Source organism: Chiloscyllium plagiosum, chromosome 33 (genome assembly GCF_004010195.1).
Source record: "Chiloscyllium plagiosum isolate BGI_BamShark_2017 chromosome 33, ASM401019v2, whole genome shotgun sequence".
NCBI classification, from domain to species: domain Eukaryota; kingdom Metazoa; phylum Chordata; class Chondrichthyes; order Orectolobiformes; family Hemiscylliidae; genus Chiloscyllium; species Chiloscyllium plagiosum.
In genome coordinates this window covers 33,552,894-33,568,090 of record NC_057742.1, presented here as the reverse complement: position 1 = coordinate 33,568,090, position 15,197 = coordinate 33,552,894, and the positions used below count along the sequence as shown (strand labels likewise).

Sequence of the window (15,197 nt, the reverse complement as noted above, 5' to 3'; positions counted from 1 at the left end):
CCCACCCCCACCCTCCTCTAGCTTATCTCTCCACGCTTCAGGCTCTCTGCCTTTATTCCTGATGAAGGGCTTTTGCCCAAAACGTCGATTTTGCCTGTCTTCGGATGCTGCCTGAATTGCTGTGCTCTTCCAGCACCACTGATCCAGAATATGGAGGATAGTGGGCTAGTGTAGGTTAGGTGGGCTTGGATCGGCGCAACATCGAGGGCCGAAGGGCCTGTACTGCGATGTATTCTTCTATGTTCTATGTTCTATGTTCTATGTTCTAATACGTAATACCCTAAAAAAAAAGTGACGTCAAATGAGCATATGCAGTAGTTAAATTTTCTAGTTCAGACCAAGAAGGTAAAGGCCAATGCATTTATAGATGCTGAGTACCAGAATGAAAGGACCTAAGTCTGACTATTTGGTGTTTATATTAGATTAGTGTGGAAACAGGTCCTCCGGCCCAACCAGTCCACATCGATCCTCCGAAGAGTAACCCACCCAGACCCACTTCCTCTCTGACTAATGCACCTAACACTATGGGCAATTTAGCATGGCCAGTTCATCTGAACTGCGGATTGTGGGAGGAAACCGGAGCACCCCCATGCAGACACAGGGAGAGTGTGCAAACTCCACACAGACAGTCGCCTAAGACTGGAATCGAACCTGGGACCCTGGTGCTGTGAGGCAGCAGTGCTAACCACTGAGCCACCTGTTTCTTTAGCAATGGTGAAGGTTTGAAAGTCTTGAGTTCTCCATGAATGATTTTTTTTGTTTCAAGTTGCTTTGTCTCTCATCTATCTTTGCTCAAACACTCCATTCCTGTGTAGATTCTGGTGTCTGTGTCTCTGTTTCATTTCAAGCTGGATAGCTTTGAAAAAACCTTTCCTCTCTGTCATGATGTGGAGGAGCTGGTTTTGGACTGGGGTGGACAAAGTTAAAAATCCCATTGCACCAGTTTATAGTCCAACAGCATTTTGGAAGCACAAATCCATGTAAGACTCTGTAAATCCCTTTTTTTTTAAAGATTAGAATCAGTCTGAACATTGGGGCGCAGACAGCCTCACACAGGCACCTCTCACCTTCAGTGCATTTTCCAGGCCAAAGTGGCACCGATTGTTAAAGTTCACTTGAGAATGTCACTTTAAGAAAGTTCAGTTCTTTCATATGTAAATCCCAGAAACCAACCTGCCCATTCTAAAAGATGAGAGACTTAACAAACAATCCAGGTCTTTTTCAATATATAATTTCAGTTACATCACACTAAACTTTTGCTATAAATTCTGTGTTCTGCGATCTTATACTCCACAGCCACCTGATGAAGGAGCAGCACTCCAAAGGCTAGTGCTTCCACATAAACATGCTGGACTATAGTCTGGTGTTGTGTGATTTTAAACTTTCCTCTCTGTGTGTGCAGGTACGCTGCAAGTGAACGCAAAACAAGAGATGCAGTTTTTTGGCACCTTGCTGAGTTTCAGTGCCCCTTGTTTGAACCTATAATTGCAAGGCAACTGGATTTTGAACATTTTCCTGTGGATTGCATAGTCTTGTCAGACAATCATAGCAAATATTTTATGTCAGCCATATCCGTTCCTATGAAAGCCATCTTTGTTCTGTGAAATTCTCAGGTATTCAACTGATGGAAGTTAAATATTGATAGTCCATTTTGAGTATGTACTTTACATTGTGAACAGGGTTTTAATGCGGGATGGGTGGGGACACCAGAGTTTGGGTGGCATGGTGGCTCAGTGGTTAGCACTGCAGCTTCTCAGCGCCAGGGACCCAGGTTCGATTCCACTCTCAAGCGACTGTCTGTCTGCGTGGAGTTTGCACATTTTCCCCTTCTCCCAGTGTCTGTTTGAGTTTCCTCTGGGCACTCCGGTTTTCTCCCACAGTCCAAAGATATGTACAGTAGGTGGAGTGGCCATGCTAAACAGCCAAAAGTGTCCAGGGGCGTGCAAGCTAGTTGGATTAGCCATAGGAAATGCAGGGTTACAAAGAGAGGGTAGGGGAGTGAATCTAGGTGGGATGCTGTTCGGAGGGTCGATGTGGACTCAATGGGCCAACTGTTCTGCTTCCACTCTGTAAGGACTCCATGATATATAGAAATTAGCAAAGGAAAGGTTGAAGTATTGGAAAAGTTCAGTGATATGGATAAAACCAAGAAGGGCAGGATAGGAAGGATAATTTTTTTTCAAAATGTTCTTAAGCATACAAGATTATCAGGGGAAATAGAAGTGAAAAAGATGTTAAAGTTTCTTTATTTGAATGCATAAAGTATCAGCAATAAGATAAATAAACTAGTGACACAAATAGATGTGAATGATTTAAATTGAATCTTTATCTCACAGACATGGTTACAGGTGATCCAGGGTGGGAAATAAATATTCCAGAGAACACAATATTTCAGAGAGACTGAGAGAATGACAAAGGGGGAGGTGTAATCCTGACTGTAAAGGATCACATTAAAGCATTTGCAAGAAAGGATCTGGTTTTGGAAAACAGTGAAGTTGAAATTATGATAGCAATAGTCAGAGGCTCCAGCTTTCTGCAGTCTTCTCCCATTCAGTTGAAGATCAGCCATGATTGTTTTGAATAGTCAAGCAGATTGTCTAGGTCACATGGTCTACTCCTGTTCTTATTTCTCATATAGTGAGTAGGAAAACTCTCCACTGGTTGGAGTCAAACTTAGTACAAGGGACGATGGTGATTGTTGTCGAAGACAAAGCACCCCTCTTCCAGGACATCTCTGCAGGAATTCCTCAAGATGGTGTCCTAGGCCCAATTATCTTCATCTATTTCATCAATGAGCTTTATTCCAACATACGATCAGAAGTATGGGACATTTGCTGATAATTGCATAATATTCAGCACTACTTGCAACTTCTCAGATAATGACACAGCTGATGTACATTAACAGGAAGCCCTTGACCTTATCTAGGTTTGGGCTGACCAGTGGCAAATAACAGCTGTGCCACAAAACTGCCAGGCAATGGCCATCTCAAAAAACCAACACTCTCTAACTATTGCCCTGGACTTTACTGACATTACAATCTCCTGTAATTAACATTCTAAAAGTTGCCATTGGTGTTTGACAAGGTTCCTCATGGGAGGTTGGTTAGCAAGGTTAGATCTCACTAAAATTGGGAGAACTCGCCATTTGGATACAGAACTGGCTCGAAGGTAGAAGACAGAGGGTGATGGTGAAGAGTGCTTTTCAGACTGGAAGCTTGTGTACAACGAGGATCAATGCTGGGTCCACTGCCTTTTATAATTTATGTAAATGATTTAGATGTGAACATAGGAGGTATAGTAGTAAGTTTGCGGATGACACCAAAATTGGAGGTGTAGTGGACAGTGAAGAATGTTATCTCAGAGTATCGGAAAGATGTTGTGAAATTTGAAAGGGTTCATAAAAGATTTACAAGGATGTTGCTGGGGTTGGAGGATTTGAGCTATAAATAGGGTCTGTTTTCCCTGGAGCGTTGGAGGCTGAGGGGTGACCTTTTCAAGGTTTATAAAATCATGAGGGGCAGGGTAGGGTAAATAGACGTCTTTTCCCTGGAATGAGGAAGTCCAGAACTAGAGGGACTAGGTTTAGGGTGAGAGGGGAAAGATTTAAAAGAAACATAGGGGGAAAGTTTTCACGCAGTGGGTAATGTCTGCTTGGAATGAACTGTCAGAGGAGGTAATGGAGGCAGGTACAATTACAGCATTTAAAGGCATCTGGATGTGTACATGAATGGGACGGGTTTAGAGAGATATGGGCAAATGCTGGCAAATGGGACTAGATTAATTTAGGATATCTGATCAGTATGGATAAGTTGGACCAAAGGGTCTGTTTCTGTGCTGTACACCTCAATGACTATATGATTCTGACACTATCTGAACTGAACCAGCCATGTAAGTATTGGGCCTATAAGAGAAGGCTGAGAATTCTGTGCTCAGTACATTCTGTGCCTCCTGTCATCTTACAGCTTTTCCACAAGTCACCAGTGTGCTTGATGATGCTCTGTTTCTTAAACAATGCTCAGATAGCTCGGTACCAGCCAGGACAAAGCCACCCATTTGACTGGCACCCTGTCTGCCACCTCCAAAATACATTGTCTTCACCACTGACTCAAGTGTGTACTGTCTGAAAGGTGAATGGTAGCAATTCAATAAGACTGCTTAGGCTGCACCTTACACCGTTACCTCCACCATCTCGAAGAACAAGGGCAATCGATACTTGGGAACACCATGGCCCTCGGCAAATTCCCCTCCAAACCGCGCACCATCTGGATGTGGAACTATATCACTGACTGTCACTGTTACTGGGTCAAACTCCTGGCACTCAGGCCCAAGCAAGTCTGAAGAACTTCAGCTCAAGAAGGTGGCTCACCACCATGTTTTTGAGGTCAATTAGGGATGGGCAATAAATGCTGACCCAACCAGTGACACCCAAACAAAGCAATGTGAGTTTAGTTGGTGCAAAGCATTAACATGTGATCAGTTTCAACAATAGCTTGAAATTAGCATCGAGCATTTGCATACTGATCGATTACACAGCACAGTGCAGTATCCTCGAAGTGACTGCGGGAGCATAACGACTGTCACACACACCCTGCTGGAATATGCCTTTGCAGGAAGTCTGGAGAAAGTTGCAGTGGTTTTTGTCGAGGTTCGTTCCAAGTAGCTCCGTGACACAGGACTCTGTGCGCAACAGTTTATCCCCCCGGCGCACACTGAGATAAACATTGATTGCACCCGGAGGACCATCAACTCAATGAAAGCCGTTCTTTGGTCTGCCTGCAACTTGCTGATTATTCCAGAGTAAGGAATTGACCTCAACTGAGTGTCACAGACATTCCAAGGTCCAGGACTGTGTGCTGAGGAACACTCTAAAGCTTGGAGCAGCCACCGCCACCGCGCAGTGGGGGAGGGCTTTCTGCTGAAGTTAAATGGGATCCATTCAGTTAATGGACCCTCCAGATGCCTCAAATAAACGTAAATGTAGTCTTGTAAAGTACAAAATGCCTTTGGTTTGTTTGCTGGATAAAGTCAAACTCCAATGTTTATTTGTTTCCTTCTTACTGTACAGAACCAAACTGCTTTCATGACTATGACATTTTTATGCATTGGGATATTAAGATAAAGGCTTTTTTTATGAATGAAGTATCTAATAGGTAAACCTATTTAAAGTGGAACATCTGCAGTGCAGTTTGAGCTCTTCCTGGTTGTGTATACCTACATGCAGTTATGTTTATGCATGTTCAAATTAACACTCAATTAGCAACAACATGTGTAAGGCTCTTCAAATATCCAGCAAAGCATGTCATGGTGAACATCTCCACCTCACCCTTTGTAACCAAAGCACGCATCATTTTGAGGTGGAGGTCTTGCTGCTGCTGGTTGAGATTTCTGGGTTTTTAATCCACTTCAGTTGGGAGTGTTACCATTTTCAGTCTCTCTCTGCGGATATCTCTGTAATACTGTCTGAGTTTCTGATTGAATTCCCAAGGCGGTACACATCAGCACATTGCCAGAAAGAGATTGCAGAAATTGTGCAGAATTTCCTTTTGTTGTATCTGGTGTTGCTGTGACAGTAGAGGCATACAGTACAAGAGGTGGCCATGCAGCCCTTCATACCCATGCCAGCCCTGGGAAAGATTTATCCAATTGCTGCGACTTCTCTGGAGACACAGCCCAGTTCAGATTAAAGTTGTTAAGACTTCAGGGCTGGCAAGCCACTGCGCAGCCGCTACATAAATCAATATATCAGAGGAATATTACAGATTGAAGGGAACTCCTTAAATGGCTTAGTTAGGTGCTCAAGAACGGAGGGTAGCCAAGCACATGGTAAAAACAATGACTGCAGATGCTGGAAACCAGATTCTGGATTAGTGGTGCTGGAAGAGCACAGCAGTTCAGGCAGCATCCGAGGAGCAGTAAAATCGACGTTTTGGGCAAAAGCCTTTCATCAGGAATAAAGGCAGAGAGTCTGAAGGGTGGAGAGATAAGCTGGTGGGGGTGGGGAGAAGGTAGCATAGAGTGCAATAGGTGAGTGGGGGAGGGGATGAAGGTGATAGGTCAGAGAGGAGGGTGGAGTGGATAGGTGGAAAAGAAGATAGGCAGATAGGACAAGTCATGGGGACAGTGCTGAGCTGGAAGTTTGGAACTGGGGTGAGGTGGGGGAAGGGAAAATGAGGAAACTGTTGAAGTCCATGGTAGCAGGTGGAGAGCAAAGTTATAAGGTGTATCAATGGAAATGGTCTGTTTTTTGAGGATGTATCAAGCAAGAACAAGCAAGAAAATGACACACAATTCAAAACTAGAGTAGAGTTCAAAACTATATCCCTGGATGATGTACCAGGTTCATTAAAAGAAACAGTTTTGTACTGCATTAGAAATCTAAAATTAGACAATCTTCTATTATTATCTGACGACCGGTTTATCACATTTCAATGATTCATCAAACATCGACAGAAGAAGGGTAAAGATTAGCCTGTATTAAGAGAGGTTTTTACATCAGGGAATCATGTCCAAGTCAGCATCTGTCTGCTGTAGACCCATTTTCCAGCACTTGACCTGTAGCTTTTGTATATTTTGGTACTTTGAGTAATCATCTAATTTAGACGAACATTGGATGTTGTGATGGTATCGAACTCCTCCATTCTTTCCGACAATGTGTTCCAGATACTCGATGCCCTCTGGGTAAGAAAAATCTTCTTTAAATCCTCTCCTCAAAACTCCCATCCTTTATCTTAAATCAGTGAATGAGATGCCATGAATTTTGATGTGTCAGCCACTCAAATGGTGAGGAACAATGTGTGGGATAGCTCATGTATTTGATAACACAGAAGCTAATGATTATGGAACAATGTGTGACTAAGGATGATTCATTAAGCAGATTAGGTGATGTTCTTTGACTCTGAAGGTGAGGAGGGTGACTTTCATGGATTTTAATATCTGTACAATTCATGCTCTAGGGCTAAATTGTATTCCTTTCTGTACCATGTGGGTAGAAAACTGACACTATATATGATATATATATAATTTTTGTTTTTGAACAACTTGAGTGACTGCTATGCATTAAAATGTATGTCTCCATGTAGTTGTTATCCACTTCATAAAAATATGATAATAAACATTATTTTGCCTCATTGGGTGACAGACTATGATCTGGTATCTCTATAAAAATGAGATAATGATTTTCTATCCCTCCAAAATCTGATTGTATCAAAGCTGACGACTGACTTTTGGACTAAACATTTTGCCTTGGAAATTTACTGTGTTTCTGTGTTATAAATGTTTGCTTGTTAAATATCAAATCAATTTCTCAATGATTTAGGAATCTTTCCATTATAGGCTCATGGGAGTCAAAATTCTCAAGCATACTGTGATAAGTCAGTTGTAGTAACATTTGCAAAGTGTCAACCATTGTAAGGTCCAGAAACGCATCTAGCCAGTCTGCAATTGATTGCTGTTTCCCCTCCTGCCAAGTAGGGCCAGGAGGATGTTAAAAATGACCCTTTAATTAAGACCCTTTTGAGCTTTAACTTGGAAATCTTACCATAACTGTTCTTGCAAAACTACAGTATGCTGTATAAAAGATGCATGACGGTTTCATACCCGGACCGTTGGTGGTCATGCGTTTAGCTACCAAGTCCTTAAAGCTCTGTAAATCTCTCCACTTCTCTAAGCCCCATTCCTCCATCATGTTATGGAACCTGTGTTTGAATCCCACTACAAGATTGAATAAAAAATGGCTAGAATTAAGAATCTACTGATGACCATGAAACCATTGTCAATTGTCAGAAAAACCCATCTGGTTCACTAATGTTCTTCTGCCATCCACACCTACATGTGACTCCAGACCCACAGCAATGTGGTTGACTCTCAACTGCCCTGTGAAATGGGCAAGCCACTGTGCTGTAGTAATCGCTACAAAGTCTCAACAAAGCAATGAAACCAGACAGACCACCTGGCACCAACCTAGAAAAGACAATGGCAGAAACAGCCCTGTCAAGTCTGCAAAGTCATCCTCACTAACTATGGGGCTAGTGTCAAAGTTGGGAGAGCTGTCTCACAGACTAGTCATACTCTCAGAATCATACGCTATAGTCAATGTCCCAATAGCAACATCACCATTCCTGGATTCAGCAGAGTTGGTGGCACAGTGGCACATAGTTGGGAGGGAATTGTCCTCTGATTCCTCAATGTCAATTTTGGGCAAGGAAATGTCTTGCTGATACCACATACCATCTTCCTTCAGCTGATGAATCCGGGCTACTCTATGTTGAGCAAGACTTGGAGGAAGCACTAAGAGTGGCAAGGGTGCGGAATGCTTTCGGGATTTCCGTGTCCACCACAAAGAATGGCTCGGCAACAGTAGCACTGGTCGAGCTGATCGGGTGCTAAAGGACATAGCTGTTAGACTGGATCTGTGGCAGATGGTGAAGGAAATACAAACCTGACTTTATCCTTATCACTCTCTGACTGCAAGTGCATTTCACATTGGGCTGTGTGACAATATCTCAGTGCTAAGTGGAACAGACTTTGAAGAAATCTTGCAGCTCAGGACTGGGCTTCTATGAGACACTCGACCATCAACTCCAGCACAATCTGTAACCTCATAGTCTGGCATAACACCCAATCAACCATTGCAATCAAGCCAAGGGACCAACCCTGGTTCAATGGAGGGTGCAGGAGGGCATGCCAGGAGCAGCACCAGGCAGACCTGAAGATGAGGTGTCAACCTGGTGAAGCCACCAAACAGAACTAATTGCATGTTAAACAGCATATGCAGGAAGTGATAGACCGAGCTAAGGAATCTCGGGCATAAGAAGGGCTTATGCCCGAAACGTCGATTCTCCTGTTCCCTGGATGCTGCCTGACCTGCTGCACTTTTCTAGCAACACATTTTCAGCTCTGATCTCCAGCATCTGCAATCCTCACTTTCTCCTTAAGGAATCTCACAACCAACCAGTCAGATCTAAGCTATACAGTGCTGTCACATCCAATTGGGAATGGTGGTGGACAATTAAACAACACATTGGAGGAGGAAGCTCCACAAATATCCCCATCCTCAATGATGGAAGAGCCCAGCGCATCAGTGCAAAAGGTAAGACTGAAGCCTTTGCAGCAATCTTCAGCCAGAAGGTCTAAGTGGATGATGCATCTTGCCCTCTTCCAGTGGTCCCCAGCATTTCAGATACCAGTCTTCAGCCAATTCCATTCACTCCATGTGATATCAAGCAATGCTGGAGGCAGTGGATTCTGCAAAGACTATGGACCCTGAAAACATTCCAGCAATAGTTCTGAAGCTTTGTACAGTTACAACACTGGCATCTGCCTGACAGTGTGGAAAGTTGCCCAGGGATATCCTGCAGACAAAAAACAGGACAATTCCAACCTATCAGTCTACTCTTGATCATCAGTAAAGTGATAGAAGGTATCATTAACAGTGCACCTGCTCAGCAATAACATGCTCAGTGATGCCTGTTTGGGTTCTGCCAGGGCCACCCAGCTCCTTACAGCCTTGGTTCAAACATGGACAAAAGAGCTGGGTTCCAGATATCAAGACAGCATTTGATTGAGTGTAGCATCAAGGAGCTCTATCAAAGCTAGAATCAAAGGGTATTGGAGGGCAAACTCCAGTGGTTGGAGTTGTACCTGGCACATAGGAAGATGGTCGTGGTTGTTGGAGGTCAGTCATCTCATCTCCAGGACATCTCTGTAGGGTTTTCCCAGAGGGTGACCAAGACCCAAACATTAGCTGCTACATCACTGACCTTCCTTCTATCATTAGGTCAGAAGTGGAGATGTTCGCTGCTGATGTTCAGCACCATTTGCAACTCCTCAAGTACTGAAGCAGTCCATGTTCAAGTGCAATGAGACCTGGATAGTATCCAGGCTTGGGCTAATAAGTGGCAACTGACATTCGCATCTCACAAATGCCAGGCAATGACCATCACCAACAAGAGACAATCTAACCATCGGCCCTTGACATTCAATGGTGTTACTGTCACTGAATTTCCCCCACTATCAACATCTGGAAAACTATTAAGAGAAACCCAACTGGACTCTCTCAGCTGGGTACAAGAACAGGTCAGGGGCTAGGAATATTGTGGCAAGTAACACCTCCAGAGTGCCCAAAGCCTGTTCATCTACAAGGCACAAGGAATACTCCCTACTTGCCTGGCCGAGTGTTGTTCCAACACCACTCTGGATGCCCAAAGCCCAAATAGGACAAAGCAGCCTGCTTGATTGGCATCGCATCCAGAACTATCCACTCCCTCCAGCACTGCTCAGTAGCCACAGTATGTACTGTCTCGAGGATGCACTGCAGAATTTCACCAAAGATCCTTAAACAGCACCTTCCAAACTTCCAAAAGCAGCAGAGACATGGGAACACTGCCACCTTGATGTTCCCCTCCAAGCCACTCACCATCCTGACTTGGAAATATATTGCTGTTCCTTCACTGTCAAAATCCTGGAATTTCCTTCCTAATGGCATTGTGGATCAACTCAAAGCAGTTGAACTGCAGCGATTCAAGGCAGGAGCTCACCACCAACTGCTCAAGGGCAACTAGGAACAGGAAATAATTGCCAGCTAGCCAGCCATGTCAATGTCCCACAAATGAATCAAATAAACCTGTAACCTACATCTGCCCCGACACCAAAAGGCTTGGTGTCAATGTTTTTGCTTTATCACACACCTAAAATGCGTTGACACATTTCTTTACATGAAAAGCCTTGTATTGATTCCTGATAACAGAATACCTTCACTGGAGATTCCAGATGGACCAATGGGTTAGTAAGCAGTGTTGAGAAATGCTTAAATCTGTATGGGATGAAAGTCTTGTCTGGGAAGTGGTTATGGGTGACTGAAGTGGGTCTGAATTTACTTTTGACTGTTATCATAACTTTTTTCTGGGCCCACAGTGCAAATGATCCATAATTCACACTGAACTTTGCTACAGAAAAGATCACAGAGCAGTTACTGTAAGGTTTAATGCATTATTGTATTTTTTGACTGACTTGTTTGTCTCTTGTGTACATAGAGTGTCCTGTATTCATACAACCCCTGACAGATGTCACTGTGGATGAAAGCAGCACCATCACGCTACAGGCGAAAATTACTGGAACTCCTCCAATCACTATCACTTGGTTCCTGAATGGTGAGGATACATTCTGATGATTTTTCTTCAAGCCTGCATGTTGGTGGCTAATTTTCACCAGAGTGACCAAGCTAAAAGGATTTCAACTTCTACTCACCAGGAGTGCAAAGGAATCAGATAGTGACTTAATGCAAATAGCTATATTAATAAGTTAATGCAAATAATATTTTAGCGGGAGGGTTGAAATCTACCTTTTTCCATTAGCCCATGACTACCTGACTGATGACGTTTCCCACCAATTTCAACACCCAAAGGTTGTAGCACAGGCCACAACCATTTTTAAGAGACATGAAAGTGAAACCTTTTGACTTCCATTTATCAGCACTGAAATGTGAAAAACGAAAATTAGAAAGCAAGCAACAATTTAGACATTATCATAAGACCCTGCTGATGGATGGCATTGAGATGTAGTGAGAAAATGTGAAGTGTTAATTTTACTTAATAGATTAAATTTGTAGATTCTGATTGGTCAGGGCTTATGGAGATGTAGCAGATCTGATAGATGGGCAAATATATAAGGAAGAGATTAATATTGGTTCAGCAACTAGTACCTCAGAAACTAAATGAATTTCTTTTGGTAACATTTGAATAATTGCAATTAAAGCAGGTTAGATATCTGCTCATCACTGACTAATTTTCTGATGGGGCCTTTCGACAGCTGTTAAGTCACTAATTTTGATAATTAAAAGGACATGGTGCCTGTTTTATGATTTTCCTTGGGGTGTCTAGTAAATTTCGCAGTGAGCCCAACATTCAAATAGATTGGGAGCAGGGGCCCCCCATGGATAATGTAACATACTTCATGTCTGATTTATTCTCAAAGAAAACGGTGCACGCAAAAGAAGCAGTTTTATCATGAAAAGTTTCAATTTCTGCAGAATTCTCAAAGTTTAACGGAGTTTTTGATGATAACCATGTGACCAATAAAGCTGTTGAACACAACGCAAAATGAAGCCTCTCTCTGCATCGAGGTGATCCGTGCCCAATAGTATGGATCAGAAATAGCAGTTGCAGTTCTTGGGGACAATTGATATTTTTTAATCACCTTGTTCACTTGTTTTTATACATTGGGCGGCACGGTGGCTCAGTGGTCAGCACTGCTGCCTCACAGCGCTATAGACCCGGGTTCAATTCCCTCCTCGGGCAATTGTCTGTGTGGAGTTTGCATATTCTCCCCATGTCTGGGTTTGCTCTGGGTACTCCGGTTTCCTCCCACAGTCCAAAGATGTGCAGGTTAGGTGAATTAACCATGCTAAATTACCCATAGCGATAGGTGCATTAGTCAGGGGTAAATGTAGGGGAGTGGGACTGGGTGGGTTGCTCTTCGGAGGGTTGGTGTGGACTTGTTGGGCTGAAGGGCCTGTTTGTTGAAACTTTATTGCTGGAACAGCACAGCAGGTCAGGCAGCATCCAGGGAACAGGAGATTCGACGTTTCGGGCACAGGCCCTTCTTCAGGAATGCTGCCTGACCTGCTGTGCTGTTCCAGCAATAAAGTTTCAACTTTGATCTCCAGCATCTGCAGACCTCACTTTCTCCTTGAAGGGCCTGTTTCCACACTATGGAATCTAATCTAATCTGTGCAGCAGATGGGAATTGTAACTGGTTTCCTGTCTCAAAGGTCTACCATTGTGCCACAAAAGCCCAAGGTTCTTTGAGACAATACTCTAATAATTGAAAGAAGAGGCAGGTTGGATGTTTATGCAGGCACAGTCACTATGTTTAAAAAGATATTTGGTTAAGTACACAAATGAGAGAGGTTTGGAGGGATGTGGGCCAGGAGTAGACAAGTAGGACGAGTTTCTGTGCTGTATGGCTCTGTGACCGCAGTAGTTGCACTTTTTTTTTAACACCATCCCACTGAAATGAGGAATATACCAACAAATTCTTTAAAGAAAACCCCATTAAACCAGTGGTTTCCAAGAAATTTTAACACAGAATAATGTGATTCCAGATGCCAACAAAAATGACACATCAATAAAGCAGCTTGATATTGTTCGGTTTATGGTTCTTGACATTTGCGCATTATACATTAACTTTTAACACAGCACAAAGTTATGCAAAATGTGCACTTCAGTTTGCCTTGTTAAAAACCTGAATATTTTATGTGTATTTTGAAATTTCAGCTAAAGGCTTGATATTAGCCAGTAAGAAGACTAGGTGAGGACCATCTCCTCCTGCCCTTTGCTTGAGCAGGATGGCTTTGAATGTTATTTACTGCACTGGGCCCTGTATTAAAATTGGTGGCTGTGAATCTGGGTTGGTCACTTGGAGACATTTTGCAAATGCTACCTGGCTCGGTTTTAAGCCAGGATCCACTTCTTACCCAGGGTTTGCGACCTGAAATGTTGATGAGGCGAGGCCTTCCAGGGCAAGATGCTGCCCGAGTCTCATTGCTTTTCTTTTCCAACCCCACTGGGAGATTGCAGCCCTAACTGAGGTCATGACCCACAGTTTGGGAAGTGCTGCTGTAAAGCTTGAACATGCACAGTGAAGTAATGTCATTTCTTACTGTAACTTCAGTGGAGTGTACAAGATTATTTGTTAGGTAAAAACAATGACTGCAGATGCTGGAAACCAGACTTTGGATTAGTGGTGCTGGAAGAGCACAGCAGTTCAGGCAGCATCCAAGGAGCAGCAAATAGATTATTTGTTAGTCAGTCTATTCACTGATGCCAATGCTTATCCCCATCTGGCTTCAGGTAAAACAGCAAAGTTTGGCAGATCTTCTTTCAGCAATGGTGTCGCCCAGTGGATGGTTGAGGACTGTTTGCCAGAGGATTCTGGAATATATGGATGTGTTGCAGAAAATGTTGCAGGAAGAACATCCAGCAGTGCTATAGTGACAGTCCGAGGTGAGTGAGGACCATTCAAAGTCCTATTGTGTGTACAGTGATTGACACTAAATAAATATTGTAGACTCTTTGTAGGCCATAAAGTAGTGTTGATGATTACATATGCAACCTGAAAAGAATTCTGACCACTGTTTCTTTACTTAAGACTCGATGTTCTGGTTGATCCCCATTTTATTTCCTTCAGGAGGACAACATTACTTCCACCTCTGACCTTTCTTGCCTTTTGTTCCTGCATCTCATGTGGCAACCTATATTTACACCTTTATCATCTCCAGACTCCAACATTACAATGTTCAGCTGGCTCCCCTCTTGTCCTCCATCTTCTCAATCTCCGCCCAGCTTTCACTCTGTGAGCTTTCATGGATATGTCAAACCATGGACACCCATTGCACTTGCTCTCCCTAACCTACACTGGGTCAAACAATCAATTCTCATTATGTATAGACCCTTTCATGATTTTGCTGTTTCCTAGCGCTCTTCTAATAATGCATAATCTCCTGTATTCGCCATTGTTCTGAATCTGGCTTTTCGCTGTTTGTCTCCTGCTGTGTCCTTCCTCATGATTTGTCACCCGCCATGATGGTGCTAATCTTTGAAATTTCTATCAATTTCTTTTTTCTCCCTAGCTGACTCCTATCCTTTTATCTCATCCTCAAAATTCCTTATGCCTCTTGGGGACACAGGTCTTGGCAGCAGAGGTAGGGCTCTTGCCTCTGCCAGCCTGTTTTTGCAGTTTAATGAAGTGGTACCTGATCTGGCTGCAGCCTCCATTCCCACCTTCAAGTCTTTTTCTATTCTTCTTAAGTTATAGAGTCATAGAGATGTACAGCACGGAAACAGACCCTTTGGTCCAACTCGTCCATGCCAACCAGATATCTCAACACAATCTAGTTCCACTTGCCAGCATCTGGCCCATATCCCTCCAAACCCTTCCTATTCATATACCCATCCAGATGCCTTTTAAATGTTGCAATTGTACCAGCCTCCACCATTTCCTCTGGCAGATCATTCCATACACGTACCATCCTCTCCGTGAAAAAGTTGTCCCTTAGGTCTCTTTTATGTCTTTCCTCTAAACCCATGCCCTCTAGTTCTGGACTCCCCCACCCCAGAAAAAGATTTTGTCTATTTATCCTATCTATGCCCCTCATGATTTTGTAAGCCTGTATAAAGTCACCCCTCAGCCTCCGACACTCC

General features: G+C 43.3%; 1 protein-coding gene across 3 annotated transcripts in view; it reads left to right on the top strand.

Moving 5' to 3' along the window:
- The window catches only part of LOC122540007 (myosin light chain kinase, smooth muscle-like), a 93,622-nt gene that overhangs the window by 23,151 nt on the left and 55,274 nt on the right, over positions 1–15,197 (top strand). For all 3 annotated transcript variants that reach the window (XM_043675292.1, XM_043675291.1, XM_043675293.1), the window contains exons 2-3: positions 11,031–11,147; positions 13,848–14,000. In XM_043675292.1, the coding sequence (XP_043531227.1) occupies positions 11,031–11,147; positions 13,848–14,000 (270 nt within the window). The remainder of the gene's footprint in view (positions 1–11,030; positions 11,148–13,847; positions 14,001–15,197) is intronic.